Source organism: Sciurus carolinensis, chromosome 9, assembly GCF_902686445.1.
Source record: "Sciurus carolinensis chromosome 9, mSciCar1.2, whole genome shotgun sequence".
NCBI classification, from domain to species: Eukaryota; Metazoa; Chordata; class Mammalia; order Rodentia; family Sciuridae; genus Sciurus; species Sciurus carolinensis.
In genome coordinates, this window is record NC_062221.1 from 102,199,630 (window position 1) to 102,220,662 (window position 21,033).

Consider the following 21,033-nt stretch of genomic DNA (forward strand, 5'->3'; position numbering starts at 1 on the left):
GATTTCTCCTGTCCCCTCAAGCTATCCCCCAGAACCAGCTTCCTTCTTGGGCATGGATATGTTTGGGTAAGAAAGGAAGACAGTTCGGGTTGATAAAGCAATACTCCTGGGAAAAGACTATTAACATGTATAAAGGGATTTCCTTGCAGTATAAATGCTAGCACGCGCCCTCCTGGTGCCTCAGAGCCTTCTTGATGTATATATGCAGGTAGGGAGAATTGAATCAGCCCTTTAATACAGTAATATAATAAAACCCTGATTTGGGGAACAGCGGTTCTTCTTATTTTTCTACTCTCTTGTGGGAATGAGTTGCCAATCTTTTACTCCGGCTGATACGTTTTTACCTCTGAATTCTGACGCTTCTGCGACTCTGCCTCTGATAATGCATCACAGTGCTGCCGAGTGCCTACCAGTCTCCAACCATGCCACCAATGTGATGTCTACAGGTACTGACCCCTATGACAATTTCCATACGGCTAGGCCTGAAGTTTTCAGAATGAATGCTTTGACTCTTGGAAGTAAATAATCTTTTGCTTCTTTAATATTTTCCCTTCAGTTTTATTTGGCTTAAGTGAAACATTAAGAATATTTTAAAAACCAAAATGCCAAAGATTTTTAAAAGAAAATATTAGTAAGGGAAATCATCTAGATTATTATTGGTTTTATTATAATGAAGAAAATCTCTTTTATACATATGAAAGCAGTGAGTATTTTTTTAATCTGAAAAATATTTGAGTTGAAACAGTTATGGATAAGAAAAACATGGAGTATTCTAAAATAGTTTAATATTTAATAGGTACCACTCCTTTTTATTAAAGATTTATTTGGTTTTTAAATCACATGTGGGACTGTTTAAAAGTCATAAACTTCATAGTAAATACAAATGAATAATTTCCAATGCCAACGACAACAGATTTTAAAGAATAAAGTAATTAAATGTTTTAATAAACATGTTTTAGCATAATATTAAACAAAAATCAAAGTTAGAAGTAATTAACACTTAGAGTCCATGAACTGAGTTAAATTTCTTAAGACTGAGCTCCGAAGAGACTAACCTGTAAACTAGATCTTATGCTTTTCTCATCTGTCTTAAATAGAAATTAAACTTAGGAATTCAAATATATTGACTCACCACAGTCAGCCAAATATGTGTGCTTTCCTACTGCATTCATTCCTTAACTATGTGGTAACACACAGCTTCGAAGTTGATTTATAAATGGATAAAATCTTGAATAGAGTATATCTCTTCCATTAAATAGCAATACACTATTCACTTTCTGCTTGTTCTAAATGGAATTTGCCTCACATTTAAAAATGAAATAAATTTTATACATCCAGAATCAAAATTTGAGTTCATAAATTTATGTTCTGTTTTAAAAGATTTAAGGTTTATCTTTCACTGTAATTTGAGAGTGTCCAAACATATATGTAAGTTTGACATTAATCTCCAGAAGAATTTTGAAGAATCTAGAGATTAGATATTTGGACTTTGATAAAAACACTCAATGTAGAGTTTTTTTCATCTACAAAAGGTTCTTATAATTTAACTCAAAATACAATATTGGAAGTATCCTCAACATATTTTTGAAAAATGTAACCAAGTGTTTTAATATAATTATTGTTATATATATTGGTTTATGTATGTACATACAGTTATTTATACTTTGTACATATACTACAAATTTATCTTAAAAATTGCCATATAGTTAATCATATATTTTAAATAATAAATCATTTTATAGATTGGAGATAAGAATGATACATTGCTTCTTTTAACTACAGTTGTATGAAGACAAATTAACCAGCATGAAAAAGACCTTTAGAATTGAGGTAATGATCTAGCAAAGGGATCTTATTTTAAGCTCAAAATCCTATTGATTCATTTGTTTATAAGCACAAGTAGAGAACGTTTTTAGAAAAGCAAGGATTATTCTGTCAAAGGGAAAGAGGTCAGGCCCTCTCTAGAGTGAGAAGCTTATTTATTTAAGAATTAAATAACAGAGTATTTAGTAAATTAGTTCATTCTTTATCTAATTTCAAAAAACCGAAGTCAAAAATTATTTAAAAGTTGGAAGTAAAATAATTCATTACCAGTAAAAATGCTAAAAAAACCTTAAAATGTTTTAAATTGATTTATAGTTTTTCTATGAAATTATATGTACCTAGTTGTCTAAGTAAGGAATTAGAAAAAATGGTTTTAATTAGAAGATTTGGGCATTAAGTGTGCTTATATTTATTTGTCTAAATTTTGAATACATAGTAAGATTTCGATGTCATTATTGTATTACAAAACAACTTAATTACTTTTGATGTCAGTTATAAAATTACTTATTCAGATATTTAAGAAGATTGCTCTATATTTAGACAAAATACATTTTCTTTTCTTCATGAAGAGACCTCATTTTTAATCACTAAGTCATATCTTAATTTATATGTATATACATATATATATTTATTTTTATTTTATTTTTTTTCCTTATTCGGTACCAGGGATTGAACCCAGGGGTGCTTAACCCACTGATTCACAGCCCCAGATTTTTTTTTTTTTTTTTTTTTGAAACAGGGTCTCACTAAGTTCTTAGGGTCTAAGTTGCTGAGGTTGTTCTGGAACTTGTGATCCTTGTGCCTTAACTTCCTAAGTTTCTGGGATTACAAACATGCACAACCATGCCTGCAGTCAAAAAGAAAGAGTATGGGTCCCTCTCTTTTCAAAGGATCCTAGTTCTATACTATATATCTCATTTGTTCAAGAAGATTGGTTTATGGTTTATTGGTTTATATCCAGATATGAGGGAAAAATGAGAAAATAAATAAAGAAACATTGACAGCTTAATAATCAATAGTCCTTGCTCTTAGTCAACTTGGTGACATGTCTAAAACTTGATAAAAGTTTAGTAATTCAGATTTTCTTTTACAATACACATTGACTCCATGAAGCATATAACTACGAATAAGATTATGTTTACACAGAGCTTTATGTGTACCTTCAATTGATAAGAAACTTATTTTCCAATTGACTTTATCATAAAAATGTTTGAATTAATCATGTGTGCATCGATAACCTGCATAAATACATCAAATACATCATACATTTTCACAGGTTTTATTGAACACCCTGAATGCAGTGGTGGTGTTATATTCGTATACACTGGAAGGATACTGTCATTTCCTCTTCTGTGAAAGGAAGTTGTTAGAAAAATAAGCAAATACGCAGACTATTCAAGAGTCAATTTCAATATTCATTCTTCCAGAGAAAAATCTCTAGTATGACAATGTTAAGAGACTCTTATTCTCCAGTTGTTGTAATGTCTATATTGGATGCAAGCTATGAGAATTTTAAAACTCCCAAAAGGCCAAGATCCAAACTGGTCAGTCACACCTTTGTGGGGTACTTGTAGCTATAGCACAGATTGCAAGATAATTAATGAAGGTTAGAGTTCATCTGATGACTTAGAGCTCATTACCAGAAGTGAACTTTGATTCTTAATTTTACCTACTCACTAAAAACTTCTTCCAAGTGAAAATAAATTATTGGCTTATAACTTTAAGAATTGCATAAATGTGTATCTTTGAAATGAACTGAATGTGTCTTGAATCCTCATACATTTTCTTACCAGTCCCGTCTATTTTGTCTTTGATCCAAACTCCTAAATGTTCTTGCACATATTTCTCGGTGACAACGTTGGGAAATACAGCAACAGGACTTCATTATTCTGTTCCTTCCTGTCATTATGGGAACCAGCCATCAACCTATGGAGTGATGGCAGGTAAGAAAAAGTACCTTTGTACATGATATTGAATTTGGGATAACTAATGAATTTTCTGGGCTTTTGGGTATGGTAATCAGCGTATAACATCAAATTCTCCTGATATCTTAACCTTGGAAGTTATTGGTAAAAGCCACCACTTATTTGAGATGTTCCCTGATCTCAGAGATCATAGGAGTTATTCCTGATTGCCCTATTCTACACAGTCCTAAACTGCTGTCCTTAACTCTTGTGTTTGCCTTGTATTTTTTAAATTTGAATTCACAGCTGTCAAACTGCCAATTGCCACCTGACGCTTTTGCAGGCTTGCCTTCAATTGTTATACAGTAGATAATAGCCTCACATTGCTATTTAAATTTAAATGTAAATTAACAGAAATAAAATAAAATTTAAAATCAAGTTCCTCATGTGCCCTAGCTACATTTTGGGTGCTCATATCAGCCATAACAGATTTGATGAACATCCTCCTCATCACAGTATTTCTTTTGAATATTTGGTCCATAAAGGTAAATAAGATACTGACTGAAAGCTGACAGTAATCTGCAGGGAATTTAGTGATAGCTCTTTGGGGCTTTGTCTACCCTTTCTGAGATGCTTGAAAGTGTTAAATGAGAATAAAATTAATGAGGTTATATACTTGTCTCTCTGGATAAGTGAAGCATCAGTATTTAAAGCATAATTGTTGATTTACTTATGCTCATATGAACACACCATAGCATGTTTTTTCATTAGAGTATTGTACATAGTATTTGGGTTCATTTTGACAAAATAATATGTGCAAGGAATTTGATTTAGATGCTGATTCCCCTGCCCTCCCTCCCTCTGGTTCTCCTTCTATTCCACTCATCTACCTTATATCTTCTTGATATCCAATCCCCTCTCCCACTGCCTTCTTTCCCTTATTTTGCTGACTTCTTATATGAGAGTAAATATTTGGCTCTTGATTTCTGAAATTGGTTTCACTTAGCATTGTTTTTTCCATTTCCATTCATTTACTAACAAATGTCATTATTTCTTTCTTTATGACTGAATAGAACTCCACTCTATTCATATCTCATATATCTCATGTATATATCTCATATTTTCTTGATCAGTTCATCTGTTGATGGGCATCTGGGTTGATTCCATAACTTGGGTGTTGTAAATTGTGCTGCTATAAACACTGAAGTGTCTGTATTGCTTAAGTATGCTACTTTGAGATTTTTTGGATAAATACAATGGAGTGGGATAGCTGAGTCATATGGAGGTCCCATTTCTAGATTTTGAGGAGTCTCCACACTGCTTTTCATAGTGGTTGTACTAATTTGCAGTCCCATCAGCAATGTCTGAGTGTACCTTTTCCCCACGTCCTCTCCAACAATTATTATTGTTTCTGTTCTTGACAATTGCAATTCTGACTGGGATAAGATGAAATTTGAGTGTAGTTTTGATTCACATTTTAATGATCTATAGCATAGTTTTTAAGGAATGGTAAAAATCTGGCTAAGAGATCTCATGAAAGAGCTCATTATTCATTTTAGGCATGATCAGGTAAAAGATTTTAATGGTTAATACAATGCACAGTTTGTTATGCATAAATTTTTTATTTGTTTTTTTTTCTTAAAGAAATTTGTTAATCTTCTATGTTATTTCTGCAGCAGGAAAAGAACAGCCATCAGTTACATTAAACTGTGTGTGTGTGTGTGTGTGTGTGTGTGTGTGTGAAAAAGAGAGAGAGAGAGAGAGAGAGAGAATTATACTGAGAAATTTCGGATGAAGGAATCATACGTTTAACTTATAAGTCTCTTTTAACTTACGTTTCATTATAATCCAAACAAAATCTGAAATGAAGAAACATGAATTTATGCCTATAATTTTGAAATAAAATGAAAGGAATACTTTACTTCACTAATCTTTAATTTCTCAAAGTGTCTCAGTTTAAGATGCAATAGAATGTTAAAACTTAAAGTATTTCAGGAAAAGATTAGCTTTTTTACATTCTGTCAAAAGCATTTCAAATAAACTAGCATCCTCACTTTCGTGGTAAAATGAACCCTGATATTCCTAATGATAACCTGTAAATCATGACTTCTCTTTCTAATAATTAAGAAATAGAGAAAGCCAAAGATACCCTTCATCTTCGAGAACTGATCACTTATGACCCATGTCCACAGTTAATCAGTGTTCATAGATGATGAGTACAGCCTTCTTCAGGGATGAACTACTTCCATTATAAAATGGTCAACTCTGGGCATTGAGCTGCTGCAGGTGCAAGTGGAACAATTTATTTTGCTTTCACAATATTTTGATTATGTAGGCAGTAAATGAGAAGCACATAGTGAAGTGCCGCTGTCTCCTGGAGGGAAGTTCATTGCCAGTGACTTCCAGGAACCAAGGGCATACCTTTTGTTTCTCTCTTACTCCAGCACAGAGGTAGTCTCTGCCTGCTGATAGAGGTTAGCACAAACAAAAAAACAGACACAGCCCAGGGGCCAATAATCTCTTGCCCAAAGATCTTTAGATCCTTGATGCTACCTCTTTTCTTCTACCATATCAAAGAAGGCCACTGCAGGCCCAGTAGGTGTGCAGCTGGCCTCAGAATCCTAACATCCATGCTGCTCCCAGGAACTGGAGCCAACGGAGGTGTTCACATTAGCAGTCAACAAGCAGCTCAAGTTTTGTGGGTACATGTTCCCTCAAGCAGGCACTCAACAAACCCTCTTTCACTAATCCTTTCTTCATCACAATTAAAAAGGAAAAATTCCCCTGAGAAAGCCTTTCAGTCAGATTTAAAGTCTGACTTAGTGGCTTCAAGAGCAAAATTGTTGATTTGCAGGTATCATTGTAGCCTTAAAATTAAATAAATTTTGTCACTGAGTGAAAAACTCACTATGGCAAGCATAGAGTTGTATTTGAATATTTCTGAGAGGAATATCATTAAAATGTGATATGCTTTATATTTTGTCAGAATGCCTGTATTTTGACATGTATATTCAGCATTAGCATTTTCTTCATGGCAGATTAAATCTTAAAGAATCTATATTTTCATGCCTTCATTCTCAGAAAAGCAGCACAAATTGTGTTATAAAATACAGGAATTCATAAATAAGAAAGAAAAGACACAAAATAAATAATAGAAATTCGGTTGTTATTTGAATTTTCTGAGGAGTCAGAAGGTATGAGTCAGTCACTTTCTCTCTATCCACAGAAGCATATTATCAACAACAAAGACAGATTGTATCATATGCTCTGCATGAAAGTGAAGCTCTAGAAAGAACTACATTTCAAAGGATGTGAAATTACTATTTTAATTTGTTTATTTTATTAGCCATACTCTGATGTTTTCATTTGATCATTTTATTAAATTAGCCCACAGAAAGGGAAGAGCTACAGCTAATACCTGTCAGTTTGGTATGGGGATTTTAATTATCAGATGAATCCATTGTACCTCCTAAATCCAGGGAAAGGCATAAACAGAATGACTAATTGGGAGCAACAGCCACACCATTAACTAATTACTAAACTTTCCAAGTCACATAGCACCTCTGAGCTTCAATCTCTTCATATCTAAGTTACAAGAGGTACTACAAATCTATCAGCAAAAAAATTGTATTGACTCAACCTCTCTGTTTTGATCTCTTCATAAATTCTTGCAGCAAAAATTCCTTCTTCTGTTCCTTCATTCCTAAGAATTTAGATAATTCAACAACCTACAATGCAAATAACAGAAAACAGAGAAATACAAGTACTACTCCAAATCTTCTCTAGATAAACACAGAACAAAATATTAACAAAAATCTTGAACACTGATGCTTGGGTATCTGAGATTGTGTTCTCCAGTTTCTAAAGTAGGGTGAAATTTATCTCAGTGGGCTGTCACTCTTTCCCAGGAGTCTAAGCAAATCACACTCCTATCACTGAATGTTAAACCTAGCATAAATACATGACAATGGCGAACCAAGAGTTGGTGTGATAGTTCTTGTTTTAAAGTTCAATTTTAAGAGGAAAGGGAAAAAATGTTTGGAAATCAACCAAAAGAATGAACATCCATTCTCTTTTGATGGGAAGTGGATAATAAGGGAAAGAATTATTATGGCTGAAAATGTCCTCCTCCCCACCTGAACTAATAATACTAAAGGTACTGAAATTATTTCAGCCACCAAGATGGAAAAAATAGTCTGCTTTCAACCCACTTCTTCATTTTTTTTAAACTTTTGCTTTTAAATTTCTTTTGTCCAGTCTGTTCTTTCCTCTCTCCCTCCCACCCTCCCACCTTCCTTCCGTCCCCCAACTCCTCTCTCTCATTTTATTTTAAACTAAATTTTCCCATGGTTGTTTAGAATTGTCTATTGCTGAGGGAAGTAGTCATTGCAAGGTCTTTTGCCTCTCAATCAATCACTAAAGGTCTTTCAGTAACAGTAACATGAATATTTTCCCTTCAAGACTACATGTTGGTGACCTTCTCCTTTAAGGAATCAGACAGTAAATATCTTACGCTTTCTAGTCTCTGTTGCAACTGCTTGATTTCCTTATTATAGCTGGAGAGCAGTCCCAAGCTACATGGGCATGGCTGGGTTCCAATTAAACTGAACTTATAAAAACAGGCTGTGGACCCCTGTTGCACACAGGTATTCACAGTGGCAATAATGGTGAAAAGATCACAATGAGGATTTATGTTTTGCTTTCAATTGTTTTGCATAAGGAAAAAAAGAGGGAATAAATAGAGATATTCAAATACATGTTAAGATATATTTCTGTGACAGAGTGGTATATATTAGTCTACTTCCCCAGTTTGTGCACCTAGCTTATAACCTGAGAAGTTGCCAGCTAGCCACATGCTACAGAAGAGCAGTTTGCCCCATACCATGGTATGGAATCAGCATCCTGCTAGGCAAGCCCTATCTCTGTCCCCCCACCGCCTGCTTTAAAAGGGTCACCTCTGTCCTTCACCTCTGCCAAAGAGAAATACAATACATATGTAGAAATCACAAGGGCTGTGGTGGCTTAATCTGCAATGTGAAGATCTGTTTAGGCTATGGAGAAGATGAGAATGGGTCTGAACTATTTAAACGTGTGCTAGCACACACTCCCTTTAGACACTTTGTCTAAAGACAATGTTGCTTTTATCAATGTTTCCAAAACTGCTTGTGAGACCTTTGCTGCACAAGAATAGCACATCTTTTTCTTTCTGTTTTTCTTCCTCAGTCATCCAGACTCAAAAAAGATTTGAAAAATTTCTTGCCACAAATACCATACCAATTACTCCCCACTTCCCTTAAATAGAGAAACATGCTAGAAATGGCACTTTGGTCATACTTGCAACTAGTATGCTGAATTGCATAAGTTTAGTTATTCTCTGTTATAACAGAGAATTTAAATGTATTGCACATCATGTCCTCATTCTTACTTTGGATGCCACACTCAAAGCATAGTATTTCTTGTGCACTTTTCATGAACTTCATTTAAATTTATTTTCTTTTTCCATTTTCTTTTTCTTTTTTATTTTTTAGTTGTTGATGGACTTTTTTTTTTTTTTAATTTATTTATATGCGGTGCTGGGAAACAAACCCAGTGGTTCACATATGCTAGGCAAGTACTCTGCCACTGGGCCACAACCCCAACCTCAAATTTATTTTCTAAATGTCCACTTTCCCACAGTATTTTTTAAAATTTTTTTTTTAGTTGTCAATGAATCTTTTTAATATTATTTATTTATTTATTTGTGGTTCTGAGTATCAAATCCAGGGCCTCACACATGCCAGGCAAGTGTCCTACCACTGAGCCACAACTCCAACCCTTTCCTGAAGTACTGATAATGTATAAACTCGTTTTAAATTTTCCTGGAAATAGGGATAATACACTTCTATTTTCGAAACTAATTATAATATTTTTGTCTGAAAGCTTTCGTTTAATGTACTCAAGTGTGTTTAACCCTAGGAAAAACCTTTAAAGGAAAGTCATTTAACTTACCTGAGCATAGACTGTTTGGAAAATGAACTAGGCAATTGTTTTGATGTGGTTTATTTGAGTGCTTACTAGAATTCTGTTTATTTACTACTGAATAGTTCATCATGGCACTGGAGGAAAACTATTTAATTTTTGTCTTTTTAAATTTCCTAAATTTTAAATTTGGGTGAAAAACACATGTTCTAACTCATTTGTTTGTATAAGGATAAGGAACGTGACCATATAAAATGAGCCCAAAGTATCATATAGAAGATTTGCAGTAGTAAATGATTATGATCAGAAAGATAAATTGAAAATAGTGATCAAAATTGCTAACAGATTCAGACCTTATGGTATGCTTATGTATAAGATAGACAACAACTTAACTGGGTAAGTTTGGTTTGTAAATGCACACATTTTTCAAAACTAATGTCTCCCAAATCTTTTTCATAACTTCGAAGCTGCCAAATTTATTTAATACCATTTTATTTAATCTCTTCACTTGTATCTTTATTTTTTGTTAGGAAAATGATATATTCTACTTGATAGGGGGTACACTTTATAATTACATGTTCTCATATAAATAATACAAGTCAACAGTTTGCTGACTTAATGATAGTTTTAGTCCTTACATACTGATATATTAATCAAAGGTTTATTTATTACATTATTACTCATGTCTTTGATTTGTGAATGTTTATGGATTTATGTATTTTATAAGGAGCATAACTCTTGATATATTTTCCACTGTTTTCAAGAATAACTATTGCACATATTTTATAATAATTTGCTTTTAAGTATTTTTATTCACAAATATGAGTACTTACTCAATATTTCTATACCAAAATGTCTTGGTTATACTTATCATTTAAAATAAACAGAAGTGAAATCTTTGCCAATAAAAATAGTAATGTACCAATAAAGAAAGAGAAAGTATTTTGGAATTTATTTTAAATGCCATACTCTCACCTATCCTCCTATATTGAGATAGACTCCGTTTTTCTAATGAAAAATGAATTGGAAAGCATTTTCTAAAAATATCAGAATAGTTTGCCATTTTTATTATCATTTAACAAACTAGTCAATGCTCATCATTTGAGTGATTACCTTTCATATCTAGAATTGTACTTCCTTTGCCATTTGTTTTTGATTTTCCTGAAATAATCAAGAAGTTACTCCATTCTATTAAAATGGTGTTAATAAATAAAAATGCTACTTGGGGAGACTGAAAGTAAGAAGAATTGAGAATTGAGGAAGAATTGAAACTGGTCATGAATAAGGGGTTCTAACAGACAAGACCGTGGCTTGTATGAAAACAAGGGGTAATGACAAATGACTTGTGCTTTTCTCTGTTTGCTCACAGGCAGTTTAACTCCTTGTCTTTACAAGTTTCCTGATCACACCCTGAGTCATGGGTTTCCTGCCCTCCACCAGCCTCTCTTGGCAGAGGACCCCACAGTCGCTGAATTCAAGCAGGAACTCAGGCGGAAGAGCAAATTGGTTGAAGAACCAATAGACATGGATTCTCCAGAAATCCGAGAGCTTGAAAAGTTTGCCAATGAATTTAAAGTGAGAAGAATTAAGTTAGGTATGTGTTTGTTAAGAGCAAGACAAATGACTTAATATGCAAATCCTACTCTGTCACTGTGAAATTTCTTATACTCTGTTCAAAAGTCTAAGACAGTTCTCACTGTGCATCTCTACTGTGGATTTAAGTTAGTCAATTTATGAAAATCTACAAAAAAGATTATTTCCTTGTAAATCCTTAATAGCCAAAACACATGTGTTTTTTTGCTTGAGTTTTGATTTTTTTTGTTTGTTTGTTTTTTAAGTAAAGGTGCTGTTTAAAACGTACCTACCTTAAGATTAGTTTGGGAGTACCCTTTTAATCTATACTTTATGTGAACATTTGAATAGACCATACATCCGTAGGGTTCAAAATTTGTTTAACAATGTGGTTAGTTTCTTCTGTATGTTTCCAGGTACCTTGAGCATATATGTTAGCACATATTCTTTCCTGCAGTTTTATTTAGAAGAGTTTTGGGTTTTTTTAGAGCTTCTTTTCTTGTGTGGATCTGTTGACCTCCATTCGATTAAATATACTACAATTTATTCAACAGATCCTCTTCTGGTAAAATTTAAGTTTCTTATCATCTGCTGTCAAAAACAATGCCACATTTACTAACTTTAAAAAATATGCATTTAACACCTACATAAACATACATATAGGAAAAATGTAAGAAGGAACTTCATTGATTAAAAACTCTATTTGTAATTTTAATAGAGTTTATCAAACTGCTCTCTACAGAAATCTACCAAATTTTACTACCACCAAGAGTGTCTCTTTTGCACCCTCACAATATAAGGAAGTAGATTTTTAGTAGTTTGTTTGTTTTGCTTATTTATTTATTTTTGTTACATGTCTTTAATGGTGTATCCTCAGCATCTATTACAGTGACTAGAATAAAGTCAATAATGATTGAAAAAAATTACACTGTTAATCTTTTGTATCTTTCAAACTTTCAAAACAAATAAGTAAAAATGGCATCTCACTGTAGTTTCCCTACCTTTTTTTTTTTTTTTCCCAATGCTGGGGAGGGAGCCCAGGAACTGTACATGCTGGGCAAGTTCTCTACCACTGAGCTACATTCCCAATCCCTCTCATTTTAGTTTCATTTCAAATTTCCCTTCTGAGTGAAGCATAGTCTTCACGTATTTGATAATCAGTTGTATTTTCTTTCCTGTGAACAGTCTCTTCAGTCTCTTCATTTTCTATTGAAGTGTCTTTAACATAATAACAATTAATTTCCATTAAAATTCATGAAGCAGTTTATTTTTAAAAGTGGGTTGAAGTGACAGTTTGAACCTCTGAACTTGTAGAATCAACTACAGAGAATTTTATAATGATGTTTCTTGATGGCATCATATGTAATCATTTTATAGATATAGGTTTATAGCTTTAGGCCCTGAAAATAATATGCAGTTACTACATGTAATAAACACAGCAGTAGAAATCTTTATAACATTCATTTTCAGTCTTCTGTTTATATTGCTGTGAATGGTTCAAATTACATGTTGATGGTTTATTTCAGCTTGTATTCTAGAAATGTTTGGGACAGTCAATAAGGATCTTTTGCTTGGAGATAGAAGCATTACCAAATAATAAAATAAATGTGCTTGAAGGTATGCATACAATGTATCATCATGGCTTCATTATAGACATATTTTTAGGGAAAGTACACATATATCTTAGTTTTATTTGGTACTTTGCAACAATATAGTTGGATATTTCACTCTTACACTTGGAATTAAAATATCTATGACTTACCATATTTTATGCTTGATATATTAACGGTTTTTTTTATCATATATCCACCGGATATTTAATAGTCATGATAAAAAGATAAGAATACTTTCTTATAAATTGTTTATAACACACCCATCCAACTTGACTAAATATTATGAATAGCACATGTTCTCATCTGAATTCTTTTGGCTTCTAGAGAAAAGTAATTCATTAACTATAAGGCGTATTCTTTGAAGTACTGGACAATCCTATACAGATCCTTACTAAATAATTTGAATTGTCAGAAATATATAATTTTTAAAAAGTAATAGTTGACAAAGAAAGATGCACAGATATGTGTGATAATGAATCAAAACTGATGCCCTTTAAAAAGCTGAAGCTAATGATATTTATTGCCCTTTCACAGGATACACCCAAACAAATGTTGGGGAAGCCCTGGCAGCTGTGCATGGCTCTGAATTCAGTCAAACAACCATCTGCAGATTTGAAAACCTACAGCTCAGTTTTAAAAATGCATGCAAACTAAAAGCAATATTATCAAAATGGCTGGAGGAAGCTGAGCAAGTAGGAGGTACTAAAGCTAAGTCCCTGAAAACTGTGCTGAGGTTTAATCTAAAAGTATTCACATTAATGCTACCAGCAAGAGTTTTGAGGCTCCCCTCTCCTTTTCTCTTTGAGATGAAAAGTAAACATCTTGTTACATACAAAAAGAAATAGGAAGGAAGGAAGGAAGGAAAGAAGGAAGAAGGAAGGAAGGAAGGAAGGAAGGAAGGAAAAAAGGAAGGAAGGAAGGAAGGGAGGGAGGGAGGGAGGCAAAGACCAGTGCAAAGGAAGTATAGAAAAAAATTATTGAGGACAGAATAAGCTATGTAAGGAAAACTTTTAGATAATGTGACATTGGAGTAAAGTGGTGAAATATTCGAACACACCCAGATGTTCTACATTGCTGGTTCTACTGGACTTAACAGTCATGAATACCTTTTACAGCCTAATATTGGTGTATGCAGAGCATTTGTATACACCAATCTTCCAAATAAATAACATAAACAATTGCTCAATGAACAATTTAACACAATACCATTTTCTAATCAAACTAATATCAACACCAGATATAGAGCAAAGTTTGAGAGCACTTACAGCCATGTTTGGACAAAAGTAAGGTGAGGATATGATTTATAGAAAATTGTCTTTGCAAAGATAGCACTTATCTCTGTTTTGACTTTTTAAAAAATGGAATGTAAAATAAAATGGCAAAGACTGCAAAAATTTCAGACAAAAATGCAGAGTAATTTTATTTTTATTGATTCATGAAGAAAATACGAAATCCAAATATGATAGTTTGTTTTAAATGACTTTGTAATTGTCTCTCTTCTACATTATAGCTTTGTACAATGAAAAAGTGGGAGCAAATGAAAGGAAAAGGAAACGGAGAACAACTATAAGGTATTACTTTTCAACATTATTATAGGAAAAACAGATATTTTACAAATGTAATCAGCATTTTAATTATAATGTAGGTGCGATATACCATACATATAAAATGAATAGAGGTAACTAAAAGATAGATTAAAAAACAATTTAAACACTTAATAGTGAGCAATGGAAATCTGGTAATTTTTAACAGTTGATGTAAAAATATGTATTGATTCAAAAACATTTTAGTTCCAGAAGTTTTGGATAGAAACAAAACCCAAATAATCACTTCTAAGAGAGTTCTAAGGGAACCTTTCAGAAAATGGTTATGCTCTGAGGATGTTCTATCTGACTAAAAATGAGAAAAACTAGCCATCACCATCAGTACTTGAGTCTGTAAAGTTCAACATGACATCTTGTATTTCAACCCCAAAATAGTTTTTTTTTTTTTTTTTTTTTTTTTTGTAATTTCTGTGTGGCACACATAGGAAATGATAATGGAAAGGTTTTGATTTGATTGGTTAGTTGTTTGCAAGATATTTCATTTATTAAAAATAGCCCAAATTTGGAGGGGGACGGCAATATTTATGAATGACTAAAGCTCATTTCCTTTTCCAAGATCTTGGTGCCCTCCTGTGGCCAAAAATGGTATAAACAGAGAAAGGCTAAGACTCCAATTTTTTTTTACCCTGACTTCAGTATTGCTATCTGGAATACAACAAACATCTAAATGTTGTATTTGCAAGTGTTTTGATAACTTTAGAGTTCTTTTTTCATATCAATATATAGAAAATTCAACTTAATTTTGTTCTACCAAAACATTCACTAAAATCAACATTATCTCACTCTCACCTTTACCCTTCCATCCTAGTATTGCTGCTAAAGATGCTTTGGAGAGACACTTTGGTGAACAGAATAAGCCCTCCTCTCAAGAGATCATGCGGATGGCTGAAGAACTGAATCTCGAGAAAGAAGTAGTAAGAGTTTGGTTTTGCAACCGAAGGCAGAGAGAAAAGAGGGTAAAGACAAGTCTGAATCAAAGTCTATTTTCTGTTTCTAAGGAGCATCTTGAGTGCAGATAAGAGTTCCTATTGTGTAACAGTCATTTTTTCCCTACTATTTTTCATTTTTTTTCTCTTTTCCAGCAAAAATAGAAATTAGGTACTTGGTTGACTTCAAATTTATTTTATATCTATAACTTATACAGCTCTATGTTTTTTAAAAAGAATCCAACAATTTAAATTAAATCATTTTATTTAAAACAATTGTCCTCAGAAAGGAATGTACATTTTAAACAAAAGACACTAACTGGAATAAAACAATGAGACTCCCCCCCCCCCCCCCCCCCCCCCGGTCTACATACATGCAAACACAGACATCAGTTTGTGTATGTTTTTTTAGGGTATTTTTTTTAAGCCGGATTATTAGCTTTGTCATTTTTAAATCAGTAACATATGTAATGAATATGACCAAGGAAGATCCAACTAGAAGATTCATTAACCAATGTTCTATCACCAGAGATGTCTTAGAATTTTATTATTGCATGTAGGAATAAACTCAATCAGAATTGATGCCTTTGAATCTAATATTTAGGGCATAAAGGCCACAAAAGTCTTTCAAAAGATGTTTATAGAAGCATAGAGGTAAAATCTTTTTATTTTCCCCAAACATTAGCTTTTTGATGTTCAGCAATAGAAAATACATGGGTAAGGAGTGTGGCTCAGTGGTAGAACACTTGCCTAGCATAACAGGCTCTGGGTTCAATCTCCAGCACTGCAAAAAAAAAATTTTTTTTTCCTACGTGTGTGTGTGTGTGTGTGTGTATAATTTAAGCTATATTCGAGCCCCAAACTATTAGTCCATAAGCAGCAATAGGGCAGTGAAGGTACCTGGCTTGTTTGCTGTTATTTACCAGTGCCTGGAACCTGTTTGCTCATAATAACCATGTAATGTTTGTCAATGAAGGGATATACTGTTAAGGGTGCTGTCTAATTTAAAAACAAAATGTATTCTTGAGATCTCACAATCCTGAAAATCATCGGGAGTCTTATAAAAAAGAGACTGTCACTTTTGGTAAAATCAGTTAGAATCTAATTATTGATAATAAAGTTTGATATTTTGAGCTTTTCAATTCCAGGAATTATATCTCAAAGAAGATACTTATTTAACTTTTAAAAATGAACTTCTTTGAACTTGCAAGTAGAAGCAAACTGTAATGTGATATAAATGTATAATAATGATTTTTAAAAAATATTTTGAATGTTTGCTGGCAAGATTGCCTAACTTATTTTATATATCAGTGGGAAATTGCTGACATAGAATGCTTACTAAATTATTCTGTACAGCCTCTTATTTTTTATATTATTAATCACCTAGAATAAGGTCATTTTATAGATCGTATACGTATATGTACAAATAATCACCAACTTTAATATATTACTAATAAACATAGATGTTACCAAGAAGTTTTCAGTGACTTCATGATCCAAGCTGAAGCACACATTTAGTACCTAAGAAGTGTTAGATTTGACACTTAGGAGTAAATTCCAAATTATTCAGCCATACAAAAGTTTAATTTTCTTCTCTAGGTAACTCAGTATTTTGTCACCTGCTTAAAAAACACATTGAGGAAGGGATTCTAGTTTTCAAAAGAATCAGCATATATGTGTATGTGTATATATATATATACACACATATACATTGAAATTACATATATGCACTTTGAAACCTTAAAGACACAAAATGTAATGCAATATGAAACTAGGTTAATGATGTTTTTGCATTTTAATTATGGATCTGCTGGTAATGTTTACTTTATATAAAACAAACATATATGTTTAGATTTTATATACACACACACACACACACACTTCATAATCATACCTTTATCCATGAGGTCTTACTTTTCAAATTGAGGTAAAACCAGCACTGGGAACTAATTTTACCCCCCTCCCCAAAGGAATTACCTCAAAGGAATACTTGGTATGTCTTTAGGAATTCAGTAGACTCATCCATTAAAATGGAGAGCTCTGTTAATCAATTATGTTGATACATTAAGCTTTATGTAGAGGTGGTTGACAAACTGATTCATGTAAATTTATCTAGTCAAAGAAATGTTTTTAGCATTGGGGGATGGGAAGATGTGTGCATTTTCAAGTCCTTGAGGGACCATGGATGGTGTTTGGGGCACCTGAAATTAGATTTCACAATCCTTGGTTTGTTTGTTTGTTTGTTTATATTATTTTTGTTATACATGACAGTAACTCAATTCAATTGACTCTTAAAGTAACTAGGGTTAGAAGAATGGCTGTAAGTTCTCTTGTGGACTCAGTTTCTATAAAGAAGATATAAGAAGGTTTACCTTTTTCTGCAGTTGAGAAACCTTTCTGTGCAAAGTAATAACATCGAAGGAGAAAGTCACCCCTTCTCTTACCTGGACAAATCTTGTTGACTAAGGAGTATCTAAAATAGTGGTATATATTTAAATTAGGTCCACAAAGATCAGGCTAGAAGTGGGGCAAGTGGATGATCAGGAATGTAAATTTGGCTAAAGGGGGAGTACAGGTTCCTACTGGCATTCAAATGAGAATAACAAAATACACAATCACTGTGCAGGTCAAATAACATACAGCTCACACAGGGCTGGCTTCCTTCCTCCATTCCAGTGTCAAAATCCTGAGAACCTTTCCACTGGCCCCTGCCATAAGCAGACACTCATCTTAAGAGCATAAAGTAGTCTGTGTAACACAATCATCTGACAGATGGTCACTCTGTTTCCTAATACCAGGTGTTATTATCATGTGTACTGCCATTTTCACCCCCCAACATTCCAGTTCTCTGGTCCTCTAAAAACCTCCTCCATCCATGACTTTTATATCTGGTAACAAACGTGACATTGTATTGCCTCCCTTTCGGTACCAGATTTTTGCTGTATTATTCTACCCTCTTTCTATTGGCAACCCCTTGCAGCTTGAATACAAATGTTTAAAAAAAATCCTATTACCAAAAAAGGGAAGTTACAGAGAGACAGGGTTGAAAAAAAAAAAAAAAAAAAAAAAAAAAACCTACATTCATTAAGCTAAATCTATAAAAATTCTTACTTTCTATTCTTTAAAAGTCCAAAAGGAATTTTCATATTTAGTGAGAGTAATATTACAGATTTATAGTGATTATAAATATGCCACCCAAAGCATTTTATATATGTAGCCAAGTCAGAATCCAAAAGTCTTCCTCAGTATTCACATTTGACAGAAATGAAAGCAATCACTAAGAATTATGAGCTTAAATATAAAACTTAAAAATGTTTAGTCCTTGGAAACTCCAGGAAGGAATTACAGACTAATTTAATATGAAACCATCACTTCTTAGGCTTACTCCATTCACAAACATCAATCCTGTACCAATTGTTAGTGCTTAGAAAGACAATTTGTTTTGTTGTCAAACTGTTGTATAGCAGAGTTTTCTACATTCCTTCCAAGAAAATAATAAAAATCATCCTTTTGAAAATTACCAAACATCATAAGAATTCTAATTTTAGCAGAAGCCAAAAACAGAGTAAAAGAGATTTTTAAAAAAGGGTAACAGTAATAAATCTTTATTCAATTTTTTTTAACAAAATAATTTTAAAAACTGAAAGCCCCCACATGTAAACAAGAAATTAAACAAAGTTAGATGGCATTATTATGTACATTCAAGAACCAAAACATGTTCTGGGTAAACATTCCATAATCCAGTAAATTGTTTTCACTCATGTCTCTTCAGGGAAATTGTGAGTGTGTACTTAGTAAATATAGAATGCTTGATGGATTCTAAACTTAGATGGCTTAGCTTTCTGTTCCTTCCACCAATCCACATGTTACATGTATACTAATCCTAAAATGTGACTTTGCCAACATCAGACCAAACGTCCACCACCCCAAACAAAGTAATCAAACAAGTTAAACATAAATTCCTTCAGAGTTTTTGTAGTAGGATGTGTCAGAATCCATATATTGTAACATTATTTCTCAAAACTAACCTAATTCAAAATTCTAACTAATGTGGCATCCTTCATGTTCTCTTATTCTCTATATACATAAAATACCATAAATTATGCTTTAGAGAATGCTAACATAGTAATACACATTCAGGCAGTCATTTCTGACAAAGTTGTTTATTAACCAAAAAAAAGTTAAGTTTTATATTAAAAGTTTAGGTCAAGTATTGTCATAGTAGTTGTACAGTTGTACTTCATTAAGAATAATGCCTTCAATTTACAGGGCTTAATATACATTAATTCAATTTAAATTAAACAGAAATTAAACTCATGTGGAGAAAATCTTGGTTCTTGGAAGAAAAACCAAAATATACTATATGATTCCTATGAAATGTCATGAATTCAGTATCTTTTTTTCTATTATATTCAATTCACTTTTATAAGGCTTAGAAGAGAGCCTGGATTAATTATTAAGAGAGGTCTCAATTTTAGTTTAAAATGAAATTCTTTTCTGCCAGGTAAAATAATTTAAAGATGAGCACAATATGTTTGTGCTATTTTAAGGCAGGTGCCAAGCACATTTTGAAAGGTAATAAACTTACCAACTAGAATGTTCTCCCAAAAGAAAAAAAAAGAAAAGAAAAAAGCTCATGGCAGTTTTCAACAGATGTTTAAATAGCACTGTTCTTTTTGATCATTTAAAAATACTTTGGCAGATGAACTGCCTATGGTCATAACACATAACCATTTACAAAGGACAAGCAACAGATACAGAATTAACGGTATACTTTTAATATTTTTACAAGTCTTTTTAAGTTGATGCCTAGTGGCATTTAACAAGAATTTTGTATTTAGTGTAAAAAGATTAAAACATAAACAGACACTAAGTAATAGTTATAATTTTTCTATGCCATGCAGAAAAGAAATCAAGTTTTACACATCATCACTCCTAAGTAGTTCTAATTAAAATTCAAACTGTTCCCATTTTTGCATCATTGTTATTCTTTGGCAAAAGACTCAAAATGGCCATGGGTTAGGAAACAACTGTTCACTCATGGTTTTCATTTTTGCAAAATAAATGTGTTTTGTAAAAGGAATCTGTACTGTGCTTGCTTTATACTAAATAAGTACGCAAAAATATCATGACTTTTTGATTAATCTACTCCTAAGGCTTTGAGTTGCCGTTCAATCTCTTCATCGGAGATTGTAGCCTTTGAAGTAGAGGCAGATGGTAAACTTCGGGCAGCTGATGGAGCTTTGGCCATCTATAGTGAGGAAACAAAAAGAAAAAAAAAATGTTCATTTGCTAACATTTGGGCTAGAATATAAAGGACATGCTGCAAAGTAATTTACTTTTGAAGCAAATACAAAAATACATTAACACTAACGGACAACCTAAAACACAAGAGTGGCAAAAATTATTTTCATCTAAGAAAAGAAGATGTTCATACCTTTCCAGAGATTTCAATTCCAATTTCATCAAGAACTTGATTCACAATATCCTGGCTTTCTTCTTCATCATCAGAGCCGTCAAAGATGTCATCAAGGGTGTCATTAACTTGGAGAGAGGGGGATAAAACAAAACAGTTACTTTCAAACAGATTTCAGGACAGTTTTACATTTTTAGAAGACAGTACAACTATGTG

At 32.8% G+C, this 21,033-nt stretch overlaps 2 protein-coding genes across 2 annotated transcripts in view; one reads left to right on the forward strand and one right to left on the reverse strand.

The window, feature by feature from the left end:
• Window positions 1–304: 304 nt before the first annotated feature.
• On the forward strand, window positions 305–15,618 carry Pou1f1 (POU class 1 homeobox 1). Its single transcript, XM_047565356.1, has 6 exons — window positions 305–446; window positions 3,618–3,767; window positions 11,056–11,280; window positions 13,406–13,570; window positions 14,382–14,442; window positions 15,284–15,618. Exons 1-6 carry the CDS (start codon window positions 305–307, stop codon window positions 15,492–15,494), a joined length of 954 nt encoding a protein of 317 aa, XP_047421312.1. The 3' UTR covers window positions 15,495–15,618.
• Window positions 15,619–20,163: 4,545 nt separating this feature from the next.
• Window positions 20,164–21,033, reverse strand: part of Chmp2b (charged multivesicular body protein 2B) — a 29,431-nt gene continuing 28,561 nt past the window's right edge. The window contains exons 5-6 of the mRNA XM_047562995.1: window positions 20,839–20,945; window positions 20,164–20,652 (exon numbers count right to left, since the gene is read on the reverse strand). Of these exons, the coding sequence (XP_047418951.1) occupies window positions 20,542–20,652; window positions 20,839–20,945 (218 nt within the window). The 3' untranslated portion in view covers window positions 20,164–20,541. The remainder of the gene's footprint in view (window positions 20,653–20,838; window positions 20,946–21,033) is intronic.

Bases quoted from the DNA above. Each gene is read 5' to 3' on its own strand.
- Pou1f1 (XM_047565356.1), top strand. From the start codon at position 305: ATGAGTTGCCAATCTTTTACTCCGGCTGATACGTTTTTACCTCTGAAT. The intron at 447-3,617 runs GTACTGACCCCT...TTTTCTTACCAG, and splicing joins CACCAATGTGATGTCTACAG to TCCCGTCTATTTTGTCTTTG. The intron at 13,571-14,381 runs GTACTAAAGCTA...TCTACATTATAG, and splicing joins GGAAGCTGAGCAAGTAGGAG to CTTTGTACAATGAAAAAGTG.